The sequence below is a fragment of the Colossoma macropomum genome, unplaced genomic scaffold (genome assembly GCF_904425465.1).
Source record: "Colossoma macropomum unplaced genomic scaffold, Colossoma_macropomum, whole genome shotgun sequence".
NCBI classification, from domain to species: Eukaryota; Metazoa; Chordata; class Actinopteri; order Characiformes; family Serrasalmidae; genus Colossoma; species Colossoma macropomum.
This window is the reverse complement of record NW_023495958.1, coordinates 434,363-459,381: the sequence shown is the minus strand read 5'-3', so window position 1 is coordinate 459,381 and position 25,019 is coordinate 434,363. Positions and strand designations below refer to the sequence as shown.

The window sequence follows — 25,019 nt, the reverse complement described above, 5'->3', positions numbered from 1 at the left end:
TCATTTGGCCTCCAGAATCTGACAATCAGACACAGCATTAATCTGTAATCATCACATGTTTACAAACAAGAACTCAAATTAAACCAGTTCACAGCAGCTACTGAGGGTCTTTACTCTATACAAACAGTGCCTGTTTGCACAAGAACACCTTCATGTTCTGCACAAGAACACCTTCATAAACTGTCAGAGAAAATCGTAGCTTTACTTTAAATATAAATGGAACACAACAAGATAATGAATAGAAGTATTAAAAATGATGTATAATATTCACATCAACTACTTTCTGTATCATGACATACTCATCAGTCAGCGGTTGGCCATCCACCCACTTCCATGTGTTTTCTGTGTCTTCATCAGTCAGACCAATCCAGAAATTCCTCTCTTTCTTTTGGTCAATGAAGAACATCTGGAAAAAGAAAAACAAGTATAAAAAAAGTCTCTCTCTCTCCCCTCTATCTATCTATCTATCTATCTATCTATCTATCTAAAATATAGATATATTCTCACCTGCTCCTCTCTGCTGTTTATGATCACCAGATCTGCTCCTCCCTTTCTGCAGTCCTGTCTGCTCTCACTCCAGCTCTTCTTCTCAGGGGAGAAAAAGTAAAAGCTGCTTCCAAAAGTCTTCAGTTCTTTAAACCAGCTTTTCTCTACAACAGAGCAATGAGAACAAACATATATTTTAGAAGCATGAAGGAATATTTGTGCTGATTAATTGTGAGGATGGTGTTTCACTCACCAATCAGCTTCACTAAATGATCATATTTGGTCTGTAAGATGTGATCGTCCTCAGTCAGATTCTGGTAGCTGCTCTTTAGCTGGTCTCTTTCTTCAGTCAGGTTTCTGATACTGGATAAGAGGGTCTCTCTCCCTGCAGTGATGTTTACAATGATGGTTTGGTCTCTAATATCTACATTAAGAAAGAATTACAGTTTTTATATTACAGCAGATGCATTCTGTATATCTGTATTTTGAAGATGAAGAATTTGTGTTTAGACTGAAACACTCACAGTACATGTACAGCACTATGTTGGTGGTCAGCAGGAGAACACACAGCAGCCCCACACACACCACAGCCAGTCTGGAACATCTGATTCCTGTTCTAACGTCTGATAAAGAGTGAACTGACTTAGAAGAAGTTCTCATTGTGAACACACTGAGAGTTTGTGCACTGAGAGTTACTCTACCTGTCTGCTGAGTTGTTGTCTCCCTCTGTGTGTTGGTCTCCTGAGCTCTAACAGCGTCTGCACTCATATAAATCGCCACCGTCTTCTCCACTCTCTCTCCTCTGTCTGCTTCACTCAGCTCAACACTGCTCACATTATTATAGATTCCCTCTGCCATTCTCTCTCTCTCTCTCTCTCTCTCTCTCTCTCTCTCTCTCTAATACTTTACTAAACTTCAGTACAGAGACTGCAGAGATCACTAATGAAGAAGTGGCTAGACAGGAAATAACGTCAGAGAAGCTTCCAAAAAAAGAGGTGTGAAAACAGGCCTAAAATATATTTGTGCTCTCTCTGCTGCACATATGAGCTCAAAGATGCACAGGCTATGAAAGGACACATTAGACCCATTGAATCATTGTCTGTGTGAGACAGAGAGTGAGAGGTTGTCCCATTAGTATATTTAATACTTTAGAAAAGTCAAAGGTCATTTGTTTAGTTTCCAATCAAAACAGGCTTTATGTACAAGTTATTTAGATTTCAGACTAATAAAGGCAGAAAACATTTTTTTCAGTATTTACTGTGTTCACTCTTTGCCTTTATTACATCTACGATTCCTTTCAGGAGAGTTGCTTTCAGTTTTGCAGAGAAATCTGCAGGGACATTTTTGTTGCTTGCATTTTCTGCTTCTCACCATCCACATAATCCCAAACACATTCAGTGATGTTGAGGTCTGGGCTCTGGGGTGGTCAGTCCATTGTTTTGAGAATACCAGCAGCTTCTTCGTTTTGCACAAAGTTGGAAGCGTACAGTTGTCCAAAATATCTTGGTATGCTGAAGTATTTAGACTTTCCTTCACTGGAACTAAGGGTTCTAGGCCAACCCCTGAAAAACAACCCCATAGCATTATCCCTCCTCCACCAAACTTTACAGTTGGCACAGTGCAGTCAGGCAGGTAACGTTCTCCTGGCACTCAAACCCTGACTCGTCCATCAGACTGCCAGATAGAGAAGTGTGATTCGTTTCTCCACAGAATGTGTTTCCACTGCTCCAGAAACATGCACCATTTGTCACTGTGTTTTTTTATCTTAGGCTGCTAGAAACAAACTAATTTAATGCTTAAACCTACTAATCTGTCAGTTGCATCAGATACATCTATAAAAAACCTTGCCTTTGTGTCACGATAGATCCTGATCTGTCCTTCGATTCACATATGTCCAGTATTACTAGAAAAGCTTTTCTCCATCTTTGCAATATTGCTAAATCAAGAAAGGCACTCTCTCTACAGGATGCAGAAAAGCTATTTCATGCATTTATTACCTTAACGCTGCATTACTACCCTGCTGTCTGGCCGTTTTGGATTCTGCAGTCAGAACTTTACAAGAACCAGAAAGTTTGACCAAATCAGCCCAGTTTGATCAACCCTACACTGGTTGCCAGTTAAATTATGCATTGAGTACAAAATTCTTTTACTGACATATAAAGTCCTAAATGGCGCCTCAGTACCTCAGTGAACTTTTCTCTTATTATGAACCATCACTCTTAGATCACAAGGTGCTGACTTGCTATTAGTACCTAGAATTAATAAAGTTACATCAGGGGGGAGATCCTTTTCATACAAAGCCTCTAAGCTTTGCAATAATCTTCCAGTCAGTGTTCGGGACTCCGACACAGCCTTAGTCTTTAGGTCTAGGCTAAAAACCTACTTGTTTAGTCAAGTCTTTCGTAATAAGTTTTTCCTGTTAGCTAAAGGGTGCAGATCTAGGAGGTTCATGGACATAGAGGATTATGGTAAGAGTGTTGGTGCTGCCACTACATCTGTTGTAAAAAGTGCTATATATAAAAAATTTTTGACTTGACTGGCTTGTGTGTAGCTGCTTGGCTTTTCGTGAAGCTCCTAATGCACAGTTCTGTCGCTGATGTTGCTTCCAGAGGCAATTTGGAACTCTTCAGTGAGGGATTTAACAGAGGATAGGCCCTGTGCGCTTCAGCACTCACTGGCCCTGCTCTGTGAGTTTGCGTGGTCTACCGTTTCATGGTTAAGCTGTTGTTTGTAGAGGCTTCCATTTCACAGTAATAGCACTTTTGACGGGCAGATCTAGCAAGACAGAAATTTCACAAACTGACTTGTGGCAGAGGTGGCATCTTATGACAATGCCATGTTTAAAGTCACTAAGCTCTTCAGTATGACTCATTCTACTGCCATTGTTTGTCCATTGAAACTGTAAAGCTTAATTTTATCCACCTGTTAGCAATGGGTGTGGCTAAAACACCTAAACTCAATAATTAGTAGGGATGTCTTAGTACTTTCATATCAATATTTGTCCATATAGTGTAAAGTCTAGTGGCGGCATGTTTTACACCTGTCCATTGCACTGCACATAGTGATCTTAGGTTTGTAACTGAGCTGAAGTTACTTCAATAACCGAGTTGGGATCCATCTTAACGGAGTTCCCCTTATCTCCAGGTGTAAACTACCTCTTGTAAGGTAAAAAAAAAAGGTCAAAGAAAGAGACACGCTGCATTACCAGCTTTCTGTTTTATTTTTTTCTTTTAATATTTTCCTCATCTTTAACACACACACACACACACACACACACGTTAAAACTTAAAACTGCACTGTTCTCTTAAAAAAGAGTTTAAGCCATCATATCATGTTAGCTTGTGCTACATAGGTTCACTGATCAGGGAGTAAATGTTGGGATGGAGCAGCCTTCTGACTCAAGCTTGTAGAGAATTGCTTGGACAGGTCAATACCATCTATGACTGTTTTAAAAAGTTTCTACAGTGTGTTTCTGAAACTAACTATATCTTATGTTGAACACACCACACATCCGGCCTACAGTACATTAGGCAAATAGAAAATCATGGTGGTACAGGCTCCGCCCCTTCAGTCTCCATGGTAACAGAGGTTCATCAGTGCACAGCATGTTTGTAAGATACAGTAAAAAACAGCAGAAACACTACAACTGATAATAAAAGTGTCTGTTCACTTTGTAATTTATTTAAGCCATGTAATCAATATCATTTGATTTTTTTTGATTTTTAAAAGCAATATCACAACTAACAACAAAAAAAAGATCAATCACAATACATTTTCTGTAAAACAAAAAGAAAACAAAAAATTAGCATAAGTTCTATTTTCTATATTTCAGCTTTAAAGCTTCTAAACTATCTGATTATGATTTTATCTCAAGATTAGCAGTGAAAATCTAAAGGTGTTTAGTTGAAGTATTTAGGTGGAAGTTTGTCAGATTGAATTCACAAATCCAGTTTTCTCCCCCTGAGCAGGGAAGATCATTCCATGTTTGCAGACCATCATTGTCTGAAATTGAAAACAGCAGAACGAAAATTGTTGGGTTCACCGTTCCTCCAGCATCTGACAATCAGATGTAACGGGTTTTGCAATTTTTAATATTATTATTGCTAGAACCTTATGTGAGGGTGTGAGGTAACCCGGATTTATTTGAAGTCTACAGACCAGGGCAAGAGAGAGAAACGCTCGCACCAAGGATGCTTCAGAAAAGAGAATTGATTGGCTAAATATCAAACTACTTTTGGACTACATTCAATGATAAACAATAGAAAATAAAACCAGAAAACAAAACAAAACAAAGTGATAGTAATGAAAGACAAATTAGCTCGAGTAAGTTAGAGTGATTCACGGCTAAATGGTATGAGGCAGTGTGGGTTTGGGGAGTCGCTTGGGAGAGCCTCTAGAGAATTAACCTAAGCCTGGACGGGAAGAACTATATGGCTGGATGTACCTATAAAAAGTTCTCTTATTAAATAAATTGGCGTCAGGGCCCTGACTGCAAATTGATGGTTCCAGCTTACGTTGGAGTCGGGGCTGATTTCAGGAGGGGTCATCTCAGGTCAGACTCGATCGAAGGCTGGAGCTCACGCGGTGGTTCCTCTCCTCGCTGGCCGTGGATGCTGCATCTCCGTGCGGGCACGCGCCTACCCGTCAGTGATTGGGCGGAGGCGTCTCGTGGCCGTCTGACGGTGGAGCTTGGGCGGCCTTTCGATGGTCGATCTGTTCACAGATCAGTGCGTGGCTCTGGGTGCGATGCTGGGTCTCCGTGGCGTCAGAACCGCTCCCACTCCGCTGGCGAGGTTCAGGTTGCAATCAGGGTTCTGAGGCTGGTGGTACCAATTTAACTAACTACCTCTCTTTAGCAGAATCGAAAGTTATGGATATATCCTCCCTGGCCAGACAAGAAATATCCACCTTCCTTCTCTGAGGGTGGTTCAAACTTAAGGTGTGTAGGTGAACAGGCAAACAAACAAAGGTTTCAGATCTGATAATTTAGCGTCCTAATACTTCTGACCTGTCTTTCTGACCAAGGCCGGCACAAACTTAGAAACTTGTTGCGAACGCAGGAACTCTCCAAATTTGCGGTGCACTCTGGTTTTGTTCAGCTGGAGGCCCTTCCCTTCAGGGGTGGAACCCAGGTGTTGATAGGTTCTCTCACCTAACGGAGTAATTAGCTATTCCTAATTCTTGGTCCTGATTGGTGGGGGTTTCTCTGTGCGCCCTACCAGGGAACTCCCTCCTTTGTTCCTTCTAGGTTTAAAAGTTTAATTCGACTAAACAAAACAGTTTTCAGATCAGTTAGGTTACTAAAATCCATAACCTACAAACCTAACATTTAGGTATCTACGTGCAGTTTCTACCCACATTATCTGAGAACAACTATGGCAAAGGCAGAAACAATTTTATAGATAATCCTTGGGTGTCTTTTCATTGCAGGAACTTTCAACACAGTAAAATCATTACTTCAAATGACTAAATCAAGCAAACGAAAAGAGTAAAAAATAGAAGGCTAAATAAAACAAGTGAAAAAGGAAACCTAGGTGCATACTTAGTGTTCTAAATACATAGTGTTCTAAAATCACTACTTTAAATGGTTATTTAGGTAACTTTCAGACGGTTATCCCACACATTCCTAACATCTGGTAAAAGAAAGGATGAATACACACTAAGAAACTGAGTATATAAATACAAGCATCATCACTTGTAAATTAGATAAGGTTGATAATCAAACATGCATATCAATAAGTTTTGCTGGAGTCCTTTGTGAGTAACTATCCTTAGGTGGTGGCGTAGTAATTCTCGTTTTCACCCCTTGGGGGTGCTGTGGGTCCATGCTTGAGATCCCTAGGGAATTTAGAAAGTTGTAATTTTGTCATCCAAAGTCGTACAAATTCCGTTTTGGTATGTCTAGTTCAGTTAAAAAGAGTTCTAACGAATGGTTGTAGTTTGGAGGGGACAAGTACCTTAGAAATGTACTTTGTTACTTAGGATAAGAAATTGTGAGGATGATGTTTCACTCACCAATCAGCTTTACTAAATGATCATATTTGGTCTGTAAGATGTGATCGTCCTCAGTCAGATTCTGGTAGCTGCTCTTTAGCTGGTCTCTTTCTTCAGTCAGGTTTCTGATACTGGATAAGAGGGTCTCTCTCTCTGCAGTGAACTTTACTCTCAGGGAATAGATGCTTTCTTTCACTTTAATATCTGCATTGAGAAAGAATTACAAGGCTTACAGTAAAGCGTGTGTTCTGTATATCTGTATTTGACAGAGGAAATGTTTGAGTTTGAAACACTCACAGTACATGTTCAGCACTATGTTGGTGGTCAGCAGGAGAACACACAGCAGCCCCACACACACCACAGCCAGTCTGGAACATCTGCTTCCTCTTCTAACAACTGATAAAGGAAACGTTCACTTACGTATTCATTCAGTTCTCATTGTGAGCACACTTAGAAATGATGCAGACGTCTCTGTTTGAGTTACTCTACCTGTAGTTTGCTGTGTCCTCGTCTCCGTCTGTGTCTCGGTGTCCTGTGTTTCTGTGCTGGTATCCTGAGCTCCAACAGCATCTTCACTGAAATAAATGACCACTGTCATCTCCTCTGTGTCCATCTTACTCAGTTTAAAGCTGCCCACACCAGCATACATTCCCTCCACCATTCTCATTGTGACGTACTGTATCTAAACTACAACCTTCTTCACTACACAGACTGCAGTGTCTGGGGTGCACTAATGCAGACGTGTCAGGACAGGAAATGCTTACAGAAGAACCCAGAATTACCTTTTTAGGTGTGAAAACCAAAGCAAGGCCAACAAAGGCCTACATGCTAATTCTGCCGAGTACAACAGCTCAAGGATCACTTGAAACAAATGTTCAGTTTGAACTGAAAAGCTATGCAGAAATTGTATGAGGCTCTTGGGAGGCGTCGGGTTCCCCTTTGCTGCCTGTTCAATAAAAGCAGCATTGTAGTGCACATGAGCAGGTAACTTGAAACAGATTTTCAGTTTTGACTGTAAAATTGCAACAAACAGCGAAGCCTTGCGCAGCAGTGGGTGCCGGTGGCCAAGCGTCAGGTGTGCCAGTGCTGCAGGAAGAGGGGATACCTCACCCCTCAATGATCCAAGCCTAGGCTGGTGGGTATCTGGAAGCTGGTTGTGGTGGCTAACGGTGCAGCATGACAGAGCAGACACCTATGCCAGCTTTGGCAGCCCAGTGGGCAGCATAAAAAATGGAGCGCTGCAGAGTGCTGGACAAGTCTCCGTGAGGCTTAAGGACTTTATTTCAACTCCATGGGTTGCCAGAGTGGCTCACTTTTGAACAGGGGATATGTGGCATCTGCCATGGGAGACCCTCTTGTTTAGTATTAAAAAACTGATCAAAGAAGGAGACATGCAGTATTGCCAGCTTTCTGTTTTATTTTTTCTGTTTTAATGTTTGCCTTATGTCTAACACACACATTATAACATAAAAGGGCAATATTTTTACATGCTGTAAGCTTTGAATGTTAAAAGAGAGTTTAACCCATCATATCATTTTAGGTCATGCTACATAGTTTAGCTGATCTGGGAGTAAATATTGGGATGAAGCGGCCTTCTGACTCAGATTCAAACTCAGAGAAAACTTTCTATGTAAGTGAAAACCATCCATGAATATTTTAAAAAGTTTCTACAGTGTGTTTTTGAAACTAACTGTATTTTTTGTGTTGAACCCACCCCACATCCAACCTGCAGCACATTAGGCCAGTGGAAAATCATAGTATTACAGACTCTGCCTCTTCAGTCTCCATGGTAACAGAGGTCCATGAATGCACAGCGTGTTTGTAAGGTATGATAAAAACAGCAGAAACTCTACAACTGATAATAAAATTGTCTTTGCACATTGTAATGTCTTTCAACTGTAACGGATACATTTAAGTACATCGTCTATACTGTGTAATAAATATCATTTGATTTTCAAAAGCAATATAAACAACTAACAATAAAAATATGAAATAATGAATCACATACATTTGTATATTCTGTATAACATCTGTTGGTTCTTATTCAGAACTAAATGTATAAATTGTGTTAAAGTAACATGCTCAAGCCCTGTAATCTCTAAATTTCAGTTCAACAGCTTCTAAAGCCTCTGATTATGCCTTTATCCCAAGATTAGCAGTGAAAATCTAAAAGTGTTGAAGTATTTAGGTGGAAGTTGGTCAGATTGAATTCACACATCCAGTTTTCTCTCCCTGAGCAGGAAAGATCGTTCCATGTTCGCTGACTGTCTTTGACTGTAGTGGTGAAAATAGCACAGTCCTCCTCACCACCACCATGACCATTGTTGGGTTCACCGCTCCTCCAGAATCTAACAATCAGACACAGCATTAATCTGTTATCATCACATATTTACAAAACTAGAACTCAAATCAAACCAGTTCATAAATGTTCACTCAGAAAGTATTAAAAATTATGTATAAAATTGACTGCAGCTACTTTTTTTGTATCTTGACGTACTTGTCGGTCAGCAGTTGGCCATCCACCCACTTCCATGTGTTTTCTGTCTCTTCATCAGTCAGACCAATCCAGAAATTCCTCTCTTTCTTTTGGTCAGTGAGGAACATCTGAGAAACAATAACATAAAGTATAAATAATAATCAATAATAATCAATGAATAAAATTACAAATCTACCCCCACCTGTTCCTCTCTGCTGTTTATGATCACCAGATCTGCTCCTCTCTCTCTGCAGTCCTGTCTGCTCTCACTCCAGCTCTTCTTCTCAGTGGAGAAAAAGTAAAAGCTGCTTCCAAAAGTCTCTACAACACAGTAATGAGAACAAACATATTTTAGAAGCATGAAGGAATGTTTGTGCCTATTAACTGTGATGATGGTGTTTAACTCACCAGTCAGCTTTATTAAACAATCATATTTGGTTTGTAAGATGATGTTTTTCTCAGTCAGATTCTGGTAGCTGCTCTTTAGCTGGTCTCTTTCTTCAGTCAGGTTTCTGATACTGGATAAGAGAGTCTCTCTCCCTGCAGTGAGGTTTACAGTGATGGTTTTGTCCCTAATATCGACAATCCCATTTCCAAAAAAGTTGAGACGATGCACAAAATGTAAATAAACACAAAATGCACTGATGTGCAAATCATTTAAACCCTATATTTCATTGAAAATATTGAAAAGGTTTTATTGTTTTTTGAAAAACATATGCCCATTTTGTATTTGATGCCAACAACACGTTCTAAAAAAGTTGGGACAGGGGCAACAAAAGGGCTGATAAAGTTGTGTAATGCTAAAAAAAAAGCATCTGGTGGTTAATTGTCAATAGGTCAGTAACATGATTGGGCATAAAAAGAGCATCCCAGAGAGGCAGAGTCTTTCAGACGTCAAGATGAGGAGGAGTTCACTTATGGGGGACCAAATTTGCCAAAATGAAAAATAAATAAAAATAAATGACTTTTTAAATTAGTATATGATTTCTCTTCCATGTGGAGGCTGTGGGGATGGTTTGTTCTATTTTGCTACATCTGCTGATACAGAGGTCGACCCCATAATATTCAGAACTTTGGAGGAGGTGGTTCATCGTTTTTTCTACAAAATATCACACCCAGACATTTGAACGCCCTTCTCACATACTGCCTGTGGAAGCCATCGGAATTTATTTATCAGCAGGTTTGTCTGTCTGTGACATTGCAGTTCTTTATGGAGTTGGTGAAAGAACAGTTCAATTAACTCTTCTCCTCCTGGTCTTGACTGACAAACCTGAATGTGAAAAACATGCCCCTGAAGCACGAACAAAGAAATACAGAATTAAATAAATTATTTAATGAAAATATAAATAAATTAATGAATTAATGAAAAAAAATAAATAAATGAACACATGAATCAAAAAATAAAGCGAACAATTGTTAAAAAATATAGACAAAATAAAATATATATATATTTATATATATATAAAAATGCATTAATAAAATAAAATAAATGATACAGAAATAAATAAATCGAGAAATATAAAACTGCAGAAAAAGGAAATATGTGTTGTGGCAAGCGCTAAGCCCGAGCTCCGCCGACGAACGCGAGTGATGTCGTGAGGAGGAGGACGAGGACGATGGTGCCGGCCACGAGAGGCACTAAGGCGAGGAGCGAGTCCCGAGCTCTGCCGCGCTGCAAGCTGGGGGCCAAGGTTCGTCGCCGCTGTGTGTTCGGGCCCCGCCTTCCTGCCGGCTCTCGCGGCTGTCATCATCGGGGGGCGGGCGCATGCCACATGTGTATAATTACAATCAAAATAAGCAATATATACTTTATTTAGTTATTTTTATTTATTGATTAATTTACTGAGCCATTTATTTTTTAATTTCAGTTGTTTTTCATTTTGGCAAATCTGGTGCTCCGTATTCACCACTCTTTGAAAGACTGCATGGGCAAATAGTGCAACAATTCAAGAATAGGGTTTCTCAACATAAAATAGCAAAGAACCTTTGTTTTTCATCATCTATATAATAACATTTAAATATTCAGAGAATCTGGAGAAATCTCTGTAGGCAAAGGATAAGGCCAAAAAACAGTATTTGCTGGCCATGATCTTTGGGCCCTCAGGCAGCATTGCATTAAAAACAGATTTGATTCTGCAGTGGAAATCACTTCATGGGCTCAGAAAAACTTCTGAAAATTAATGTCTATGAAAACAGTTTGTCGCTGCATCCACAAATGCTAATTAAAACGCTAAAACGCAAAGGAGAAACCACAGGTAAACAGGATCCAGAAATGCTGCCATCTTCTCTGGGCCCGAGCTCATGTAAAGTGTCCTGTGGTCCAACAAATCAACATTTGAAACTCTTTTTGGAAATCATGGACGCTGTGTCCTCTGGGCTAAGGACCACTCAGCTTGTTAGCAGTACACATTTCAAAAGCCAGTATTCATGATAGTATAGAGGAAGCTAAAATCCTGTATCAAGCAAGAATGGGAAAACATCTCAGTTTCAAAGCTACAGCAGTGTCTCTCCAAACACTTATGGAGTGTTCTTAAAAGAAGACGTGATGAAACACAGTGGTAAACATGCCCCCGTCCCATCTTTTTTGAAACGTGTTGTAGGCATCAAATTCAAAATGAGCATATATGTTTTCAAAAAACAATAAAATTTCTCAGTTTCAACATTTGACATGTTGTCTTTGTACTATTTTCAATAAAACGTGTTTAAATGATTTGCACATCATTGCATTTTGTTTTCATTTACATTTTGCACAGCGTCCCAACCTTTTCGGAAATGGGGTTGTACATTCAGAAAGAATTATATTTCTTACAATATAGCACATCTATTCCACATATCCGTATTTGAAAGAGGGAATATTTGCGTTTGGGGTTGAAATACTCACAATAGATGTGCAGCGCTGTGTTGGTGGTCAGCAGGAGAACACCCAGCAGCCCCACACACACCACAGCCAGTCTGGAATATCTGATTCCTGATAAAGAGTGAACTGACATAGAAGAAGTTCTCATTGTGAACACACTGAGAGCTTCTGCACTGAGAGTTACTCTACCTGTCTGCTGAGTTGTTGTCTCCCTCTGTATGTTGGGCTCCTGAGCTCTAACAGCGTCTGCACTCATATAAATCTCCACCGTCTCCTCCACTCTCTCTCCTCTGTCTGCTTCACTCAGCTCAGCGCTGCTCACATTATTATAGATTCCCTCTTCCATTCTCTCTCTCTTTCTCTCTCTGTCTCTCTCTCTCTCTCTGTGTGTTTCTCTAGTACTCCACTAAACCTTCAGTACAGAAACTGCAGTGTTCACTGGAGTTCACCAGTGAAGAAGTGGCTAGACAGGAAATGATATCAGATGAGCTTTTGACCACAGAGGTGTGATAATAGGCCCCAAACATATATGTGCTATATCTTTGCTGCGCACATCAGCTCAGAGATACATGTGGAAACTATGGTATGTGTGAGACAGAGAGACCGTGAGAGACAGAGGCCTATAGATATGCAGTGCTGAGGAAAAGTCAGATCCTATATGTCTGTTGTTTAATTTCAAGTCAAAACCTTCATTAAGTACAAGTCATTTGTTTTTCAGTTGTGAGAAAAACAGCAGAAACATTACACAGGAAATTTCTCAGAAGCCTCAACAACTGAATATATATTGTCAGTGTTTAGTGTGTGCACTCTGCCAGCTACTATTCTTTTCATGAGACTTGCTTTCAGTTTCTCAAAGAAATCTGCAGGGATATTTTAAACACCTCCAAAGTCACACAGTCTGTGATGCTGAGGTCTGGACGCTGGAGTGGTCAGTCCTTTGTTCTGAGAGCACCAGCAGCTTTATTTGATTAGGACGTGGTGCTCTTTTTTCTCAGTAACTGCTTCTTAATAGCTACGCATCCTTTCAGACACATAGCACAGAGTTGTCTTCTCACAGTGGAAGGATGGACAGAAACACCTGTGGATTTTTTCAGATCTGAAGCAGCTTGATTTTCTCCTCTCTCTCAAAGATGAGAGCTTTAAGTGCTGTTTATCTGATGAGGGCATATTTGGTGATTGTTAGGAGTCTCGTTTTCTCTGCATCATTTAACAATGCAAAATGTTGGAAACTCCTGTTTTTTCACTTTTTCTTTTGCCTAAGTATAAATGGATTATGGCATTGAAGCAAAAATATGAACGAATGAATAAGTTGTGTTTAATTTGACTGTAAATTAAATATATGAAGGATGGTCTATGACTTTTACATCGCACCGTATACAGAGGCATTTCTAAACATTGGGGGTTCTAAGTGAAATCCTACTTGGAAGCCCTGTTGTATTATTCTGTATGGAAAAATGAAAATTAATTAATGCTATATGTATACAGGCCCAGATCATCCAGTGTTTTTTATGGACATGGGCCACTAGGTGGCCGGCGCAAGCAATTATGAGAAAATCTAAACATTTGTCACTGTTTTACAGTCGATCATAATCCAGACTGTTTAAATGAAGACTTGATATCTGTATCTCCAAAAACTCCAAAGAACACCTTCAGATCCTATTAGAAAAACATCATATGCATCTGAAATTGATCACAGATTAAACTATTAGGAACCTTTACACTGTGATATCAACCCATCAAAAAACAAAACAAAAACATTACAAAAAGGAACCAACAGTACATTTAACAGCAGTAACATTTCATGTTTTGTTTTTTTTTATTTAAGTAGGGTAAAATTGACCACAGGCTACTCAAACACATAAGGAAATAATATTTATTAAGGTTTTTTTTAACATAATGACATTTTATTTGTTTTCTGGGTGGGCTGTCATTGTATTATGGTCAGTCAAATCATGAATTTTCCATAAAAGCTTTGCCTACTTCTTAGCCCTCTAATCACTGCTTAGCAGCCACTGCTATCTGCCTTTGCCTCAAGCCTTCGGTATGTCATTAACATGCCAGTTGTTAAATTTGAAGCTCCGGTTTTCTTTGGAGTTCTTTGTACATGTCAGCTGTTTAATTTTAACTTAATTATGTCCTCATTGGGTAAACGTGCCTGTGGTGAGCAGACAAATGCTGTATAGTCTTTAAAATAAAGGGTGTTGCAGTGCTGTTTGTGTTTATGTGAATCAACTTTCTGATTGATTGCTGTTGTTTTGAATCATCACAGGGGTGAAAATGTTGGGATACATAGGGTAATGACTGCAAAACTGCCAGAAATAGGTTACAGCCTGATATTATGCTAATAAGCCACAATGTCATTTTGGTAAATGGAATGTACCAAGTTGACCTACTCACTTTTCACAGACCTGGCTGGTATTTTATCTCTGCCTACAACACTGGTCTGCAACAGACAGTAAAGAAATTCTGCTTAATTCTACTCTAATTCATGATCTTATGATTAAGATTTGAACAAAATCCTCAGTGTGTTTTTTCACCTGGTTCCTGAAGAGTAAAACAGAAAAACTGCTAGTCATTGCTGATGTAACATGATGAGTATTTCCTAAATATTTGCTCAAATATATAATCATATATAATAATATAAATGCCTGTAATTTTGTAAAACAAATGCACATATTCGGAAATATAATTATATGGTGATATGGGAATTCCAGCTAAAAAAAGCTGCTCGGTTTCCCATTTGATGTTATATTTGTGCCTAACTGAATGAAGAAAATGCTTTGTTGTTGTTGCACAGTCTTCTTTTACTTAGTTGTAGGAAGCAAACAAAAGAAAAAAACAGTTTCTCTAAATGACACTTGATGAAACATCAGCAAGTATTTTCCATTCTCCATTCATCTAACAGCCATTAGGACCATGAAGACTTGAAGAGGATCTATATGAACATACAGAACATTTTGGCCTGATGATTGTTTCTCATACCACTGTTTTAAGTTTCTACAGCCACAAAACTATGAGATATTTCTGATTTTCTAACATTATTTCTGTTAGAATCAGTGATTGTGATTATTTTATTGGTATAACTTTGGTTTGTTTTTATTTATATCACGTTAATGAAAATGTTTAACAGTTTTGGAACCTTTATATTGTCAGAGTTTTAGAAACAGAATGAGCTTTTGTGGATTATAAAAAAAATAAATGATTGCCACTAAGATGACCACACTACGGTCTACAATGACGTCAGAGATGGTATAAAATCGGCTGCAGATAACATGTTTACCAGAAGGGGGCAGCATTGCTGTGAAACGCTGCTTATTGTGATCGTTCTAATCTGTAAGCAGTCATGACGTTCAACCACACAAACCATTTCCTATTGTAGTGGAGTATTGTAGCATGCGTGCAGAGAAAGCTTAGAGTTATACCTTGTTACTCTTCTAAAATGGAATAAAAAGCACTTTGGTAGTCATACTAAAATAAAGGTATGTTTAAAGACAGTATGGATGGATGGATGGGCGTCAAAGCAGCAGGTGAAGTGAGTGAAGGAACCCCTGGTACTAGACGTATTAGAGTCCAACGATTCTTTTGGAATCGACTCTCCAACAGTGATGAACATTGCGGCTCTTTTCAGTGAGTCAGATAAATCGATTCGGTTCACATAGAAGACCCGGCTCTTTCGCCTCCCAAACGGTTCTTGCTGAGTGCACAGCTACGATTAAAGTTTGAAAAGAAGTGAGAAACGTAAGATAAATGCTGTCCTTGTGTGTAGTACTTTTGTGGTGTTTTACAGTTCAGCAGGTATAAGACAAGTTAATGATTTCAGACAAGTTAATGATACAGACGAGCATTATTTGAATTTTAATCTATTTCAAACTGAGCTGTAACCTCAGCTAACGTTAGCTTGTTAGCTCGCTTTATAAGCTATGAAGCAGCACCAACTAACGGCAGACAGGCTATTTTGTTCACCTGGTTGTTAACCAAACACCGTGAACGTTAATTGTTATTTATTTCAGCCGTAACGTCGCAACACACTAATGTTAGTGAACCGTTGTAACATGAGCTCATTAATTATTGTCCATAGCGCCAGTTCTGTTAGTTGACTTTTTTGTTTGGGATGAATGAGCTTCATTTGTTCGGGCTAACGTTACACCATTTAAGGTGGAGCAGTTCATTTTATTGTGACATTTTTTAAGGTTCTCAAGGTGCAAGGAGTGCCAGGAAGAAAGAACAGCAGGTGAAACAGCAGCACGAAAAGGTAGGGAAGAACCTCTTATTGGAATATATATACATACACACACATACATACATATACATACATATATGTATATCGCTGCTGTCTGAACAAAACCTTGTATCCATTTTTGTCCTTTTTCAGTTTTTGACATAATTTGAAAATGTCTGTTGGCCTATACATTGTATAAAAATTTCATGAATGAATGAAAAAAAACAGCCCAAAATGACTTCCATTGACTTCCATTAAGAGTAAAGTATGTTTTTTCCTTCTCCCATAAAGTTACCATTTTGGAGATACAAGGTTTTGTTCCGACAGCGATATATATATTTGTAGAGAGAGAGGAGAGAGAGAGAGAGAGAGAGAGAGAGAGAGGGTTCTGTTGACATTCCAGGGAGCAGTTCATACAGATATATGTTTGTGTGGCCATGCTATAACTATAAGTTACATGCACTTCATTTTTGGTTAATGGTGCTTTTATTTTAAAGTAATGAAGTAAATGTTACATCAACAGAGGGTAGAAGATGTTGGAGAGCAGCTTAACACAAAAGCAGCGGAGAGAGGACAAGAACTGACCATACAAGCAACACAAACAGCAGATGAGGTGAGAGCTGGCACAAAGCAACACAAGGAGTTGAAATAATGTTGTGTGTATATATTAGTGTTTGAATATATGTTGTACCAGCAGACACAGATACATTTATTTGTAATCACCTAGGAATTACACATGCCGTTTGTGCCTTTTTAGATAAATGTATTGACAGTTTTTTTTTAGTTTGAACTAGCAGATCATTTTTTACAGTCTTGGTAGAGACTAGTCACACCTCTGTTTACCACATGGATGAATCCAAAGCGGAAACATTACTTCTGGCTTTGAAGATGGGAAGACAATAACACTGTGCCTGTCATGGTATGGGATGTCTTTTAAAAAACACACAGGCACATCCTTTGACCAAAATATGTCAGTGAAAGAGCAGAAAAGTGAATAGAAATGTTTGTTAAACAGTGATATGAGAGCTGAGGAGAATGAGGCCGGTCTTGAGCTGGGTCTGACTGGCTCAGTCCTGGATGTTGGCAGTCTAGTTGCGCCCCTGCCTTGTAGTAGTGCATCTGATTTTTGACATATACAGGATACTATACCGCTTACTACTGTGAAGAGTAGCATGCAGTATACAGGATACACAAATATCAGCCATAACATTAAAACCACTTCCTTGTTTTTACACCCTTTGTCCATTTTATCAGCTCCACTTACTACATAGGTGCACTTTGTCGTTCTACAATTACAGACTGTAGTTCATCTGTTTCTCTGCATACTTTGTTCACCCTGTTCTTCATTGGTCAGGACCCCCACAGGACCACCACAGAGCAGGTATTATTTGGGTGGTGGATTATTCTCAGTACTGTAGTAACACTGACATGGTGGTGGTATGTTAGTGTGTGTTGTGCTGGTACAAGTGGATCAGACACAGCAGTGCTGCTGGAGTTTTTAAACACCTCGGTGCTGGACTGAGAATAGCCCACCAACCAAAATTATCCAGCTAACAGCGTCCTGTGGGCAGTGTCCTGTGACCACTGATGAAGGACTAGAGGATGACCAATACAAACTGTGCAGCAGCAGATGAGCTACTGTCTCTGACTTTACATCTACAAGATGGACTAACAAGATAGGAGTGTCTAATAGAGTGGACAGTGAGTGGACATTGTTAAACTCCAGCAGCACTACTGAGTCTGATGATCCACCACCCAAATAATACCTGCTCTGTGGTGGTCCTGTGGGGGTCCTGACCATTGAAGAACAGGGCGAAAGGGGAGTAACAAAATATGCAGAGAAACAGATGGACTACAGTCTGTAATTGTAGAACTACAAAGCTCAAAGCTGCCCACATCTTCATAGGTTCCCTGTGTCATTCTCTCACTTTCTGACTAATTACACATTAAGCTGTCTCTTCTGCAGCAGCGGCATGTGATGCACTGAAACTACTGCGGTTTATTAAAACCCTTTAAACAGGAAATAAGTACAAAGGAGCACACTGGGCTTTTTTCAGTGTATGTCACTTTCACTTGATATAGTAAAAAGCAACACTAGTTTTCTAAGCAAAATACATAAACAGCTATTAAATATTAATTTTCCTTTTTTAAGTAAGGAAAAAACTTTTTTGGGACCTAAAAGTTACTTTTAAAGAAAAGGTGAAGGATGCCATTCACACTAAAACCACATTCACACTCAGAAATTGCTTCCTGTTCACACAAAGACATCAAAGCGCAACACCAGCGTCGCTACCTTATATACAGAGGTTACCTAGAGAAGCCTCAACTCTTATGAAGAAAGAGCTATGGTAGTACTAGTATATAGCAGATGGAGAATCTGAGCTGAATTGAGCTGAACGAATTAGGAAGTGATAAATTATTGTTGAATAGTGAGCCTCTGACTGGATGTGATGCAAGTACAGACTTTTTTTTTGATGTGTAAACAGAAGGCTAGCTAACATCTCCTTTAACCAAATAGCAGAATACAGAATTACAAGCAGATTTGTTGTGCGCTGAAAGGCTGAGATACAGTCAGCATTACCTCAACAGCTTTTACTATAAAAGCTACAAAAACCAATAAATATCTATCAAATTAATAAGTATCTATTTTTTATAGAGGCACACAGGAACAAGTACAGCATTTGTTTCATTTTATTTGTGTTGAGTTCTTAAATATTGTGGCATCAGTGCATGCCTGGGTTTAGTTTAGTTTTAAATTCATTCATTCATATGCAGTTCTAAAAAGAGTCTAATGCCAGGTTTAGGTTAATTCAGTCTATTATAAACCCCCTTATGTGTGTGTCTGAGTAAGGACTCTTATTCTGAGAGTGGGGGTGAATACTGACTGGGCCTTGTTGTAGCAAACTTCAAGGAGTAAGTCGTAAACAAGGTAGAGCTGCACTAACAGTTTGAGCTAGGCTATATTCTGAGTAGGAGGTGTAAGCTAAGCACAGAGCTGCTGTCTGTCTTTGTAAACTGTTTCTTTAAGTTGAGTTTTTCAGTAAAGCTGCACTATGAACTATATCCTTGACTCACCTGAGTTTGTTGGGAAACTCCTCCACCCCCCATCACAATATGTGACCCCACCCACATCACAATATGTGAGAACAATTCTAAGGAAATGAGATAATTAAGCTTTGACCACAGATTAATGAGGCCTGATCTCATGCTTTACGCCATTAAGTCATGGCCATGACTTAATTATCTCGTTCTCACACCTTACTTAGTTGTAGCCATGCATTATGATCTTGTTCTCATGCGTTAGTATGGCGTGGCCACACATTATTTTTATTTATATTGGATGTCACCAGCAGGGCTCTGTAGGCTTTAATACCAGCACAGAGAGGCACTCATAAGGTTTCTAGGAGTTTGTGCTGGTAATGTAATGACGTTTCTATGATGCTGCGTTGCGTGTATGAAGTAATTTAAACTGTTCTGTCATCGCTGCTCTAACAATGTGTTTATTATGACTCACTGTGAACTATTAAAAGGAAATACAGTCTTGCCGCCGTGACATTTTGAGAAATAGAATGTACCAAGTTGACCTTCTTACTTTTTTACAGGCCTAGCCGATATTTTATTCCTGCCTAGTAATTTGTGATCAGTCACCCATTACAGAACTGATTCTCTGTTTGTTTTTCCTTTCTTTCCTTTGCTGAGTTGAACAGCTGCCCATCCTGTGCGTCTGATGCTGCTGCCTCTTCTGCCTTGATCGGGTGCCACTGCTCGCCGTGCAAACCTCACCCTCACAACCTGACCCCACTGATGCTGCTGCATGAACTAAACTAATCAAATTAATCATTTGCTCCACCTGTTTTCCCTGTTTTTGTACTATAATATTTTATACTAACAATGTTTACTATCCGGTGTCGACCAGAGGAGGATGGGTTCCCCTTCTAAATCTTGGCTCCTCTCAAGGTTTCTTCCTGTTTCTCTAAGGGAGTTTTTCCTTGCCACTGTCGCCACTGGCTTGCTCATGGGGGCTTGGACCTGGATTTCTTTCTGTAATGCTGATTTCCTTGTAAAGCTGCTTTGTGACAACACCTGTTGTAAAAAGCGCTATATAAATAAACTTTGCTTGCTTGATTTAAAGTTAGATTTGTGCCTGACTGAATGAAGCAAATTATAAGAAACCATTTTCTCTTAGTGATACTTGTTGAAACACCAGCAAGTAGTTTCCATTCTGTATCTAACAGCCATTAGGACCATTGAGATTTGCAGAGAATCAATATGAACATACAGAACAATTTGGCCTCATGATTCTTTCTCATACCACTGTTTTAAGCCACAAGAAAAATGAGATGTTTCTTAATTTTTGGCATGATTTCTGTTAGATTCAGTGATTTGTGATTTATTTTGTTGGTATAGCTTTGGTTTATTTTTATTTCATGTTAATGAAAATGTTTAACAGTTTTGAACCTTTATATTGTCAGGCTACAGCTTCACAAACAGAATGAGCTCAGTCCAGCAGTGACACGGAGGTGATTAAAAACTCCAGCAGCACTGCTGTGTCTGATCCACTCAGACCAGCCCAATACACACTAACACACCACCACCACATCAGTGTCACTGCAGTGCTGAGAATGATCCACCACTCAAATAGTACCTGCTCTGTGAGGGCGCAACTAGACTGCCAACATCCAGGACTGAGCTGGTCAGACCCAGCTCTGGACCGGCCTCATCCTCCTCAGCTCTCATATCACTGTTTAACAAACATTTCTATTCACTTTTCAGCTCTTTCACTGACATATTTTGGTCAAAAGATGTGCCTGTGTGTTTTTAAAAGACAGCCCATACCATGACAGAAGGCACAGTGTTATTGTCTTCCCATCTTCAAAGCCAGAAGTAATGTTATAAGTGCACCTATATAGTAAGCGGAGCTAATGAAATGGACAATGAGCGTAGAAACAAGGAGGTGGTCATAATGTTATGCCTGATTGGTGTATATGGGGTAACAGCAAGTAATATATGATGTGTACAATATATATATATATATATATGGCAAATCATTTTTACAGTCTTGGTAGAGACTAGTCACACCCCTGTTTATCACATGGATGAATCCAACGCTGAAAAATTATTGCTATCTTTGAAAATGGGTAGAAAACAACAGTCTGCCCTCTGTCATGGTATGGGATGTCTTTTAAAAATACACAGGCACATCTTTTGACCAAAATATATCTGTGAAAGAGCTGCAAAGTGGATAGAAATGGGTGTTCAACAGTGATATCAGAGCTGAGGAGAATAGGGCCAGTCTTGAGCTGGGTCTGACTGGCTCAGTCCTGTAGTACTTTACCTGACTTTTGTTATGGGATACACATATATCACCCATAACATTAACACTACTTCCTTGTTTTAACACTATTTGTCAATTTTATCATCTCCACTTATCATATACGTGCACTTTGTAGTTATATAGTTACAGACTGTAATCCATCTGTTTCTCTGCATAATTTGTTAGCCCCTTTTACCCTGTTCTTCAGTGGTCAGGACCCCACAGAGCACATATTATATGGTTTGTGGGTCATTCTCAGCACTGCAGTGACACTGACGTGGTGCTGGCAGCGTGGTGATGGAATGTGTGCTGCCCTAGTATGAGTAGATCAGACATAGCAGTGCTGCTGGAGGTTTTAAACATTTCAGTGTCACTGCTGGACTGAGAATAGTCCACCAATCAAACATATCCAGCCAACAATGTCCTGTGGGCAGTGTCCTGTGACCATTAATTAAGGACTAGAGGATGACCAACACAAACTGTGCACAAACAGATGAGCTACTATACTTGACTTTACATCTACAACCCCATTTCCAAAAAAGTTGGGAGGCTGTGCAAAATGCAATGATGTGCAAATCATTTAAACCATAGATTTTATTGAAAATAGTACAGACTTATCAAATGTTGTAACTGAGAAATTGTATTGTTTTTTGAAAATATATGTCCATTTTGAATTTGATGCAAAAATAACATGTTCCAAAAAAAGTTGGGACAGGGGCAACAAAAGACTGGTAAACACCTGGTGGTTGATTGGCAACAGGTTAGCAACATGACTGGGTACTAAAAAGCATCCCAGAGAGGCTGAGTCTTTCAGAAGTAAAGATAAGGAGGGGTTCACCACTCTGTGACAGCCTGTGTGAGCAAATCATTTGCAACAATTCAAGAATAACGTTTCTCAACATAAAATAGCAAAGAACTTTTGCTTTCCATCATCTACAGTACATAATATCATCAAAAGATTCAGAGAATCTGGAGAAATCTCTGTATGCAAGGGACAAGACCAAAAAACAGTGCTTATTGGCTGTTATTTCAGGCCCTCACTGAGTGGACACAGTGTTTAAAAACTCCATGATCCACCACCCAAATAATACCTGCTCTGTGAGGGTCCATGGGGGTCCTGACCATTGAAGAACAGGGCGAAAGGAGAGTAACAAAATATGCAGAGAAACAGATGGGCTACAGTCTGTAATTGTAGAACTACAAAGCTCAAAGCTGCCCACATCTTCATAGGTTCTCTGACTTTCTGACTGATTACATATTAAGCTGTCTCTTCTGCAGCAGCATTATGTGATGCGGTTTATTAATACCCTTTAAACAGGAAATAAGTACAAAGGAGCACCCTGGGCTTTTTTCAGTGTATGTCGCTTTAACATGATATAGCAAAAAACACTAGTTCTCTAAGCAAAATACATAAATAGCTATTAAATATCAAGTTTCTTATTTTTAAGTATGTTAAAAACTTTTTATTTTTTTTACCTAAAAGGTACTTTTAAAGAAAAACTGAAGGATGTCATTCACACTAAAACTACATTCACACTCAGAAATTGCTTCCTGTTCACACAAAGACACAGAGCGCAACACCAGCTTCACTTACTTATTTACAGAGATTACTTAGAGAAGCCATAACTCCTATGAAAAAGGATTACAGTAGTACTAAAATATACTTATATGTCTATTTATATCTGAGCTAAACTGAGCTGAATGAGATGTGTAATGAATGAGATGAATGAACCAATACAGAGCAAGATAACTGTGTCGCAGTGCAAGCAGATTTGTTGTGCACTGAAAGGCTGAGAAACAGTCAGCCTTACCCTGACAGCTTTTAGTGTAAAGGCTACAAAAACAAATAAATATCTATCAAATAGATAAGTATCTGTTTTTTATAGAGGCACACAAGAGCAAGTACACATTTTTGTTTCATTTTATTTTTGTTGACTTACAACAAAAATAATAAGTTCAGTTTTAAATTCATTCATTTATATGCAGTTCTAAAAAGAGTCTAATGCCAGGTTTAGGTTAATTTAGTTTATTAGAAACCTTATGTGTGGGCACTTGTGGACTTTTATTCTCAGAGCTGGGGCGAGTATGGACTAGGCATTGCTGCAGCAAGCTTCAAAGAGTGAGTGGTAAAGTAGACCTACGCTAACAGTTCGAGCTAGACTGTGTTCTGAAAAGCTCTGAAAAAGCGAAGCACAGAGCTGCTGTTTGTCCTTGAGTTTTTCAGTAAAGCTGCAACATGGACCAGACCCTTGACTCTCCTGAGTTTCTTGAGGGCGCCTCACTAAGTCATGGCCACAACTTAATTATCTTGTTCCCACACCATACTAAGTCATGGCCATGCATTAGGATTTCGTTCCCATGCATTAATATGGCATGGCCGCGCTCTATTTTTTTTATATGGGATGTCACCAGCAGGGCTGCGTGGGATTCAATCCCAGAGCAGAGAACCACTCATAAGGCTTCTAGCGGTTTGTGCCGGTAATGTAGTGACGTCTCTCTGACGCTGCATGTATGAAGTAATTTGAACTGTCTGTCTTCACTGCTCTAATGATGAGTTTATTCACGGAAACTCCTATAGCGATAACAATAAAAATGTGATTTATTGTACAGCCCTAATACAGGCTAATGCAATTGCACTTTGTTACTACAGCGTGATTCAAAAAGATTTATCCGATTTCAAAATGATTTATTTCACTCGTAAATCACTACAGAACAATGCAGTAAATTGTAAATGGTTTAAGTGAGCATAAAGTTCTGTACAGACAACATCAACACGATAGTCAAATTCATCCCATACTCGATTGAGCATGTCGGGTGTCACTGAACTCACGGCTCTTTCAATGCAATTTCGGAGATCATCCAGTGTTCAATCCGAGCCCGATGTTTTATGTAAAAATCACCCTGAGCCCGATATTTTCTCAGGTGCTATCAGGCTTGGTTCAAGTTGCATGTCTTTAGTAAGCAACAGTACTGCCCACTGGACATGGCATCACACGCAGCAACTTTTATTTATTTTATTTATTTCTTAAAACATTTACATTTTACCTTTATATACTTGTGAATGTTTAAATTTTCACTTTCACTCAAATATTTTTGGCTCCATACTTCCACTTTCAACAGAGTAAGATTTTTATACCGTACTCACACTTTCACTTAGGAAAAATTTAGCAAAAATCAGATTTACATGATTTCCCACTTACGCCAAATGCAGTTGATCAGCCAAGACTTGTTTAGTGTAAATTTTTTGCTTCTTTAGTTTAGAACAGGAGCTGTTACGCTAATGTTGCTAACAAAATCTGGAAGTCAATATTCACCCAAACTGTTTCCGTAACTACGTGTCTCAAATGAGTCTCAGTTGGACATGTTTGAACCTGAACATGCACCTGAAGAAATGTGTACCACAAGTGAGACATTTTACGACAGGAACTTGTTGGCGTACTTGCTTCAGGTGCCAGATGATTCCGTCTAAGGTACTGTGCCTCTGCTCCTCGTTTTGGTAGCTTCATTGCTATTTGATATTCAATGTAGGGCTGAAAGATTAAAGGTTTTAAATCAAAATCACAATTTGAGAGAGTGCAATTTTCAAATCGCCAGAGCTGCATATTTTTTTCATTATAGCCTACATAATAAAAAATGTTATATACATACATACTTCATCTAAACCGCTTATCGT

The 25,019-nt window shown here is 39.1% G+C and overlaps 1 protein-coding gene and 1 long non-coding RNA gene across 2 annotated transcripts; both read right to left on the bottom strand.

Moving 5' to 3' along the window:
• On the bottom strand, positions 1–7,198 carry LOC118803758 (C-type lectin domain family 6 member A-like). The gene is made up of 5 exons (XM_036564246.1): positions 6,970–7,198; positions 1,011–1,109; positions 740–910; positions 508–650; positions 1–18 (listed from the first exon to the last, which is right to left on the bottom strand). The coding sequence occupies exons 1-5, from the start codon at positions 7,145–7,147 to the stop codon at positions 1–3; spliced, it is 609 nt and encodes a 202-aa protein (XP_036420139.1). The 5' UTR covers positions 7,148–7,198.
• A 1,111-nt stretch (positions 7,199–8,309) lies between these two features.
• LOC118803775 lies at positions 8,310–9,193 on the bottom strand. Its single transcript, XR_005006925.1, has 3 exons — positions 9,159–9,193; positions 8,978–9,084; positions 8,310–8,828 (listed from the first exon to the last, which is right to left on the bottom strand). It is a non-coding gene; the product is annotated as an uncharacterized LOC118803775 (long non-coding RNA).
• Between the last annotated feature and the right edge of the window lie 15,826 nt (positions 9,194–25,019).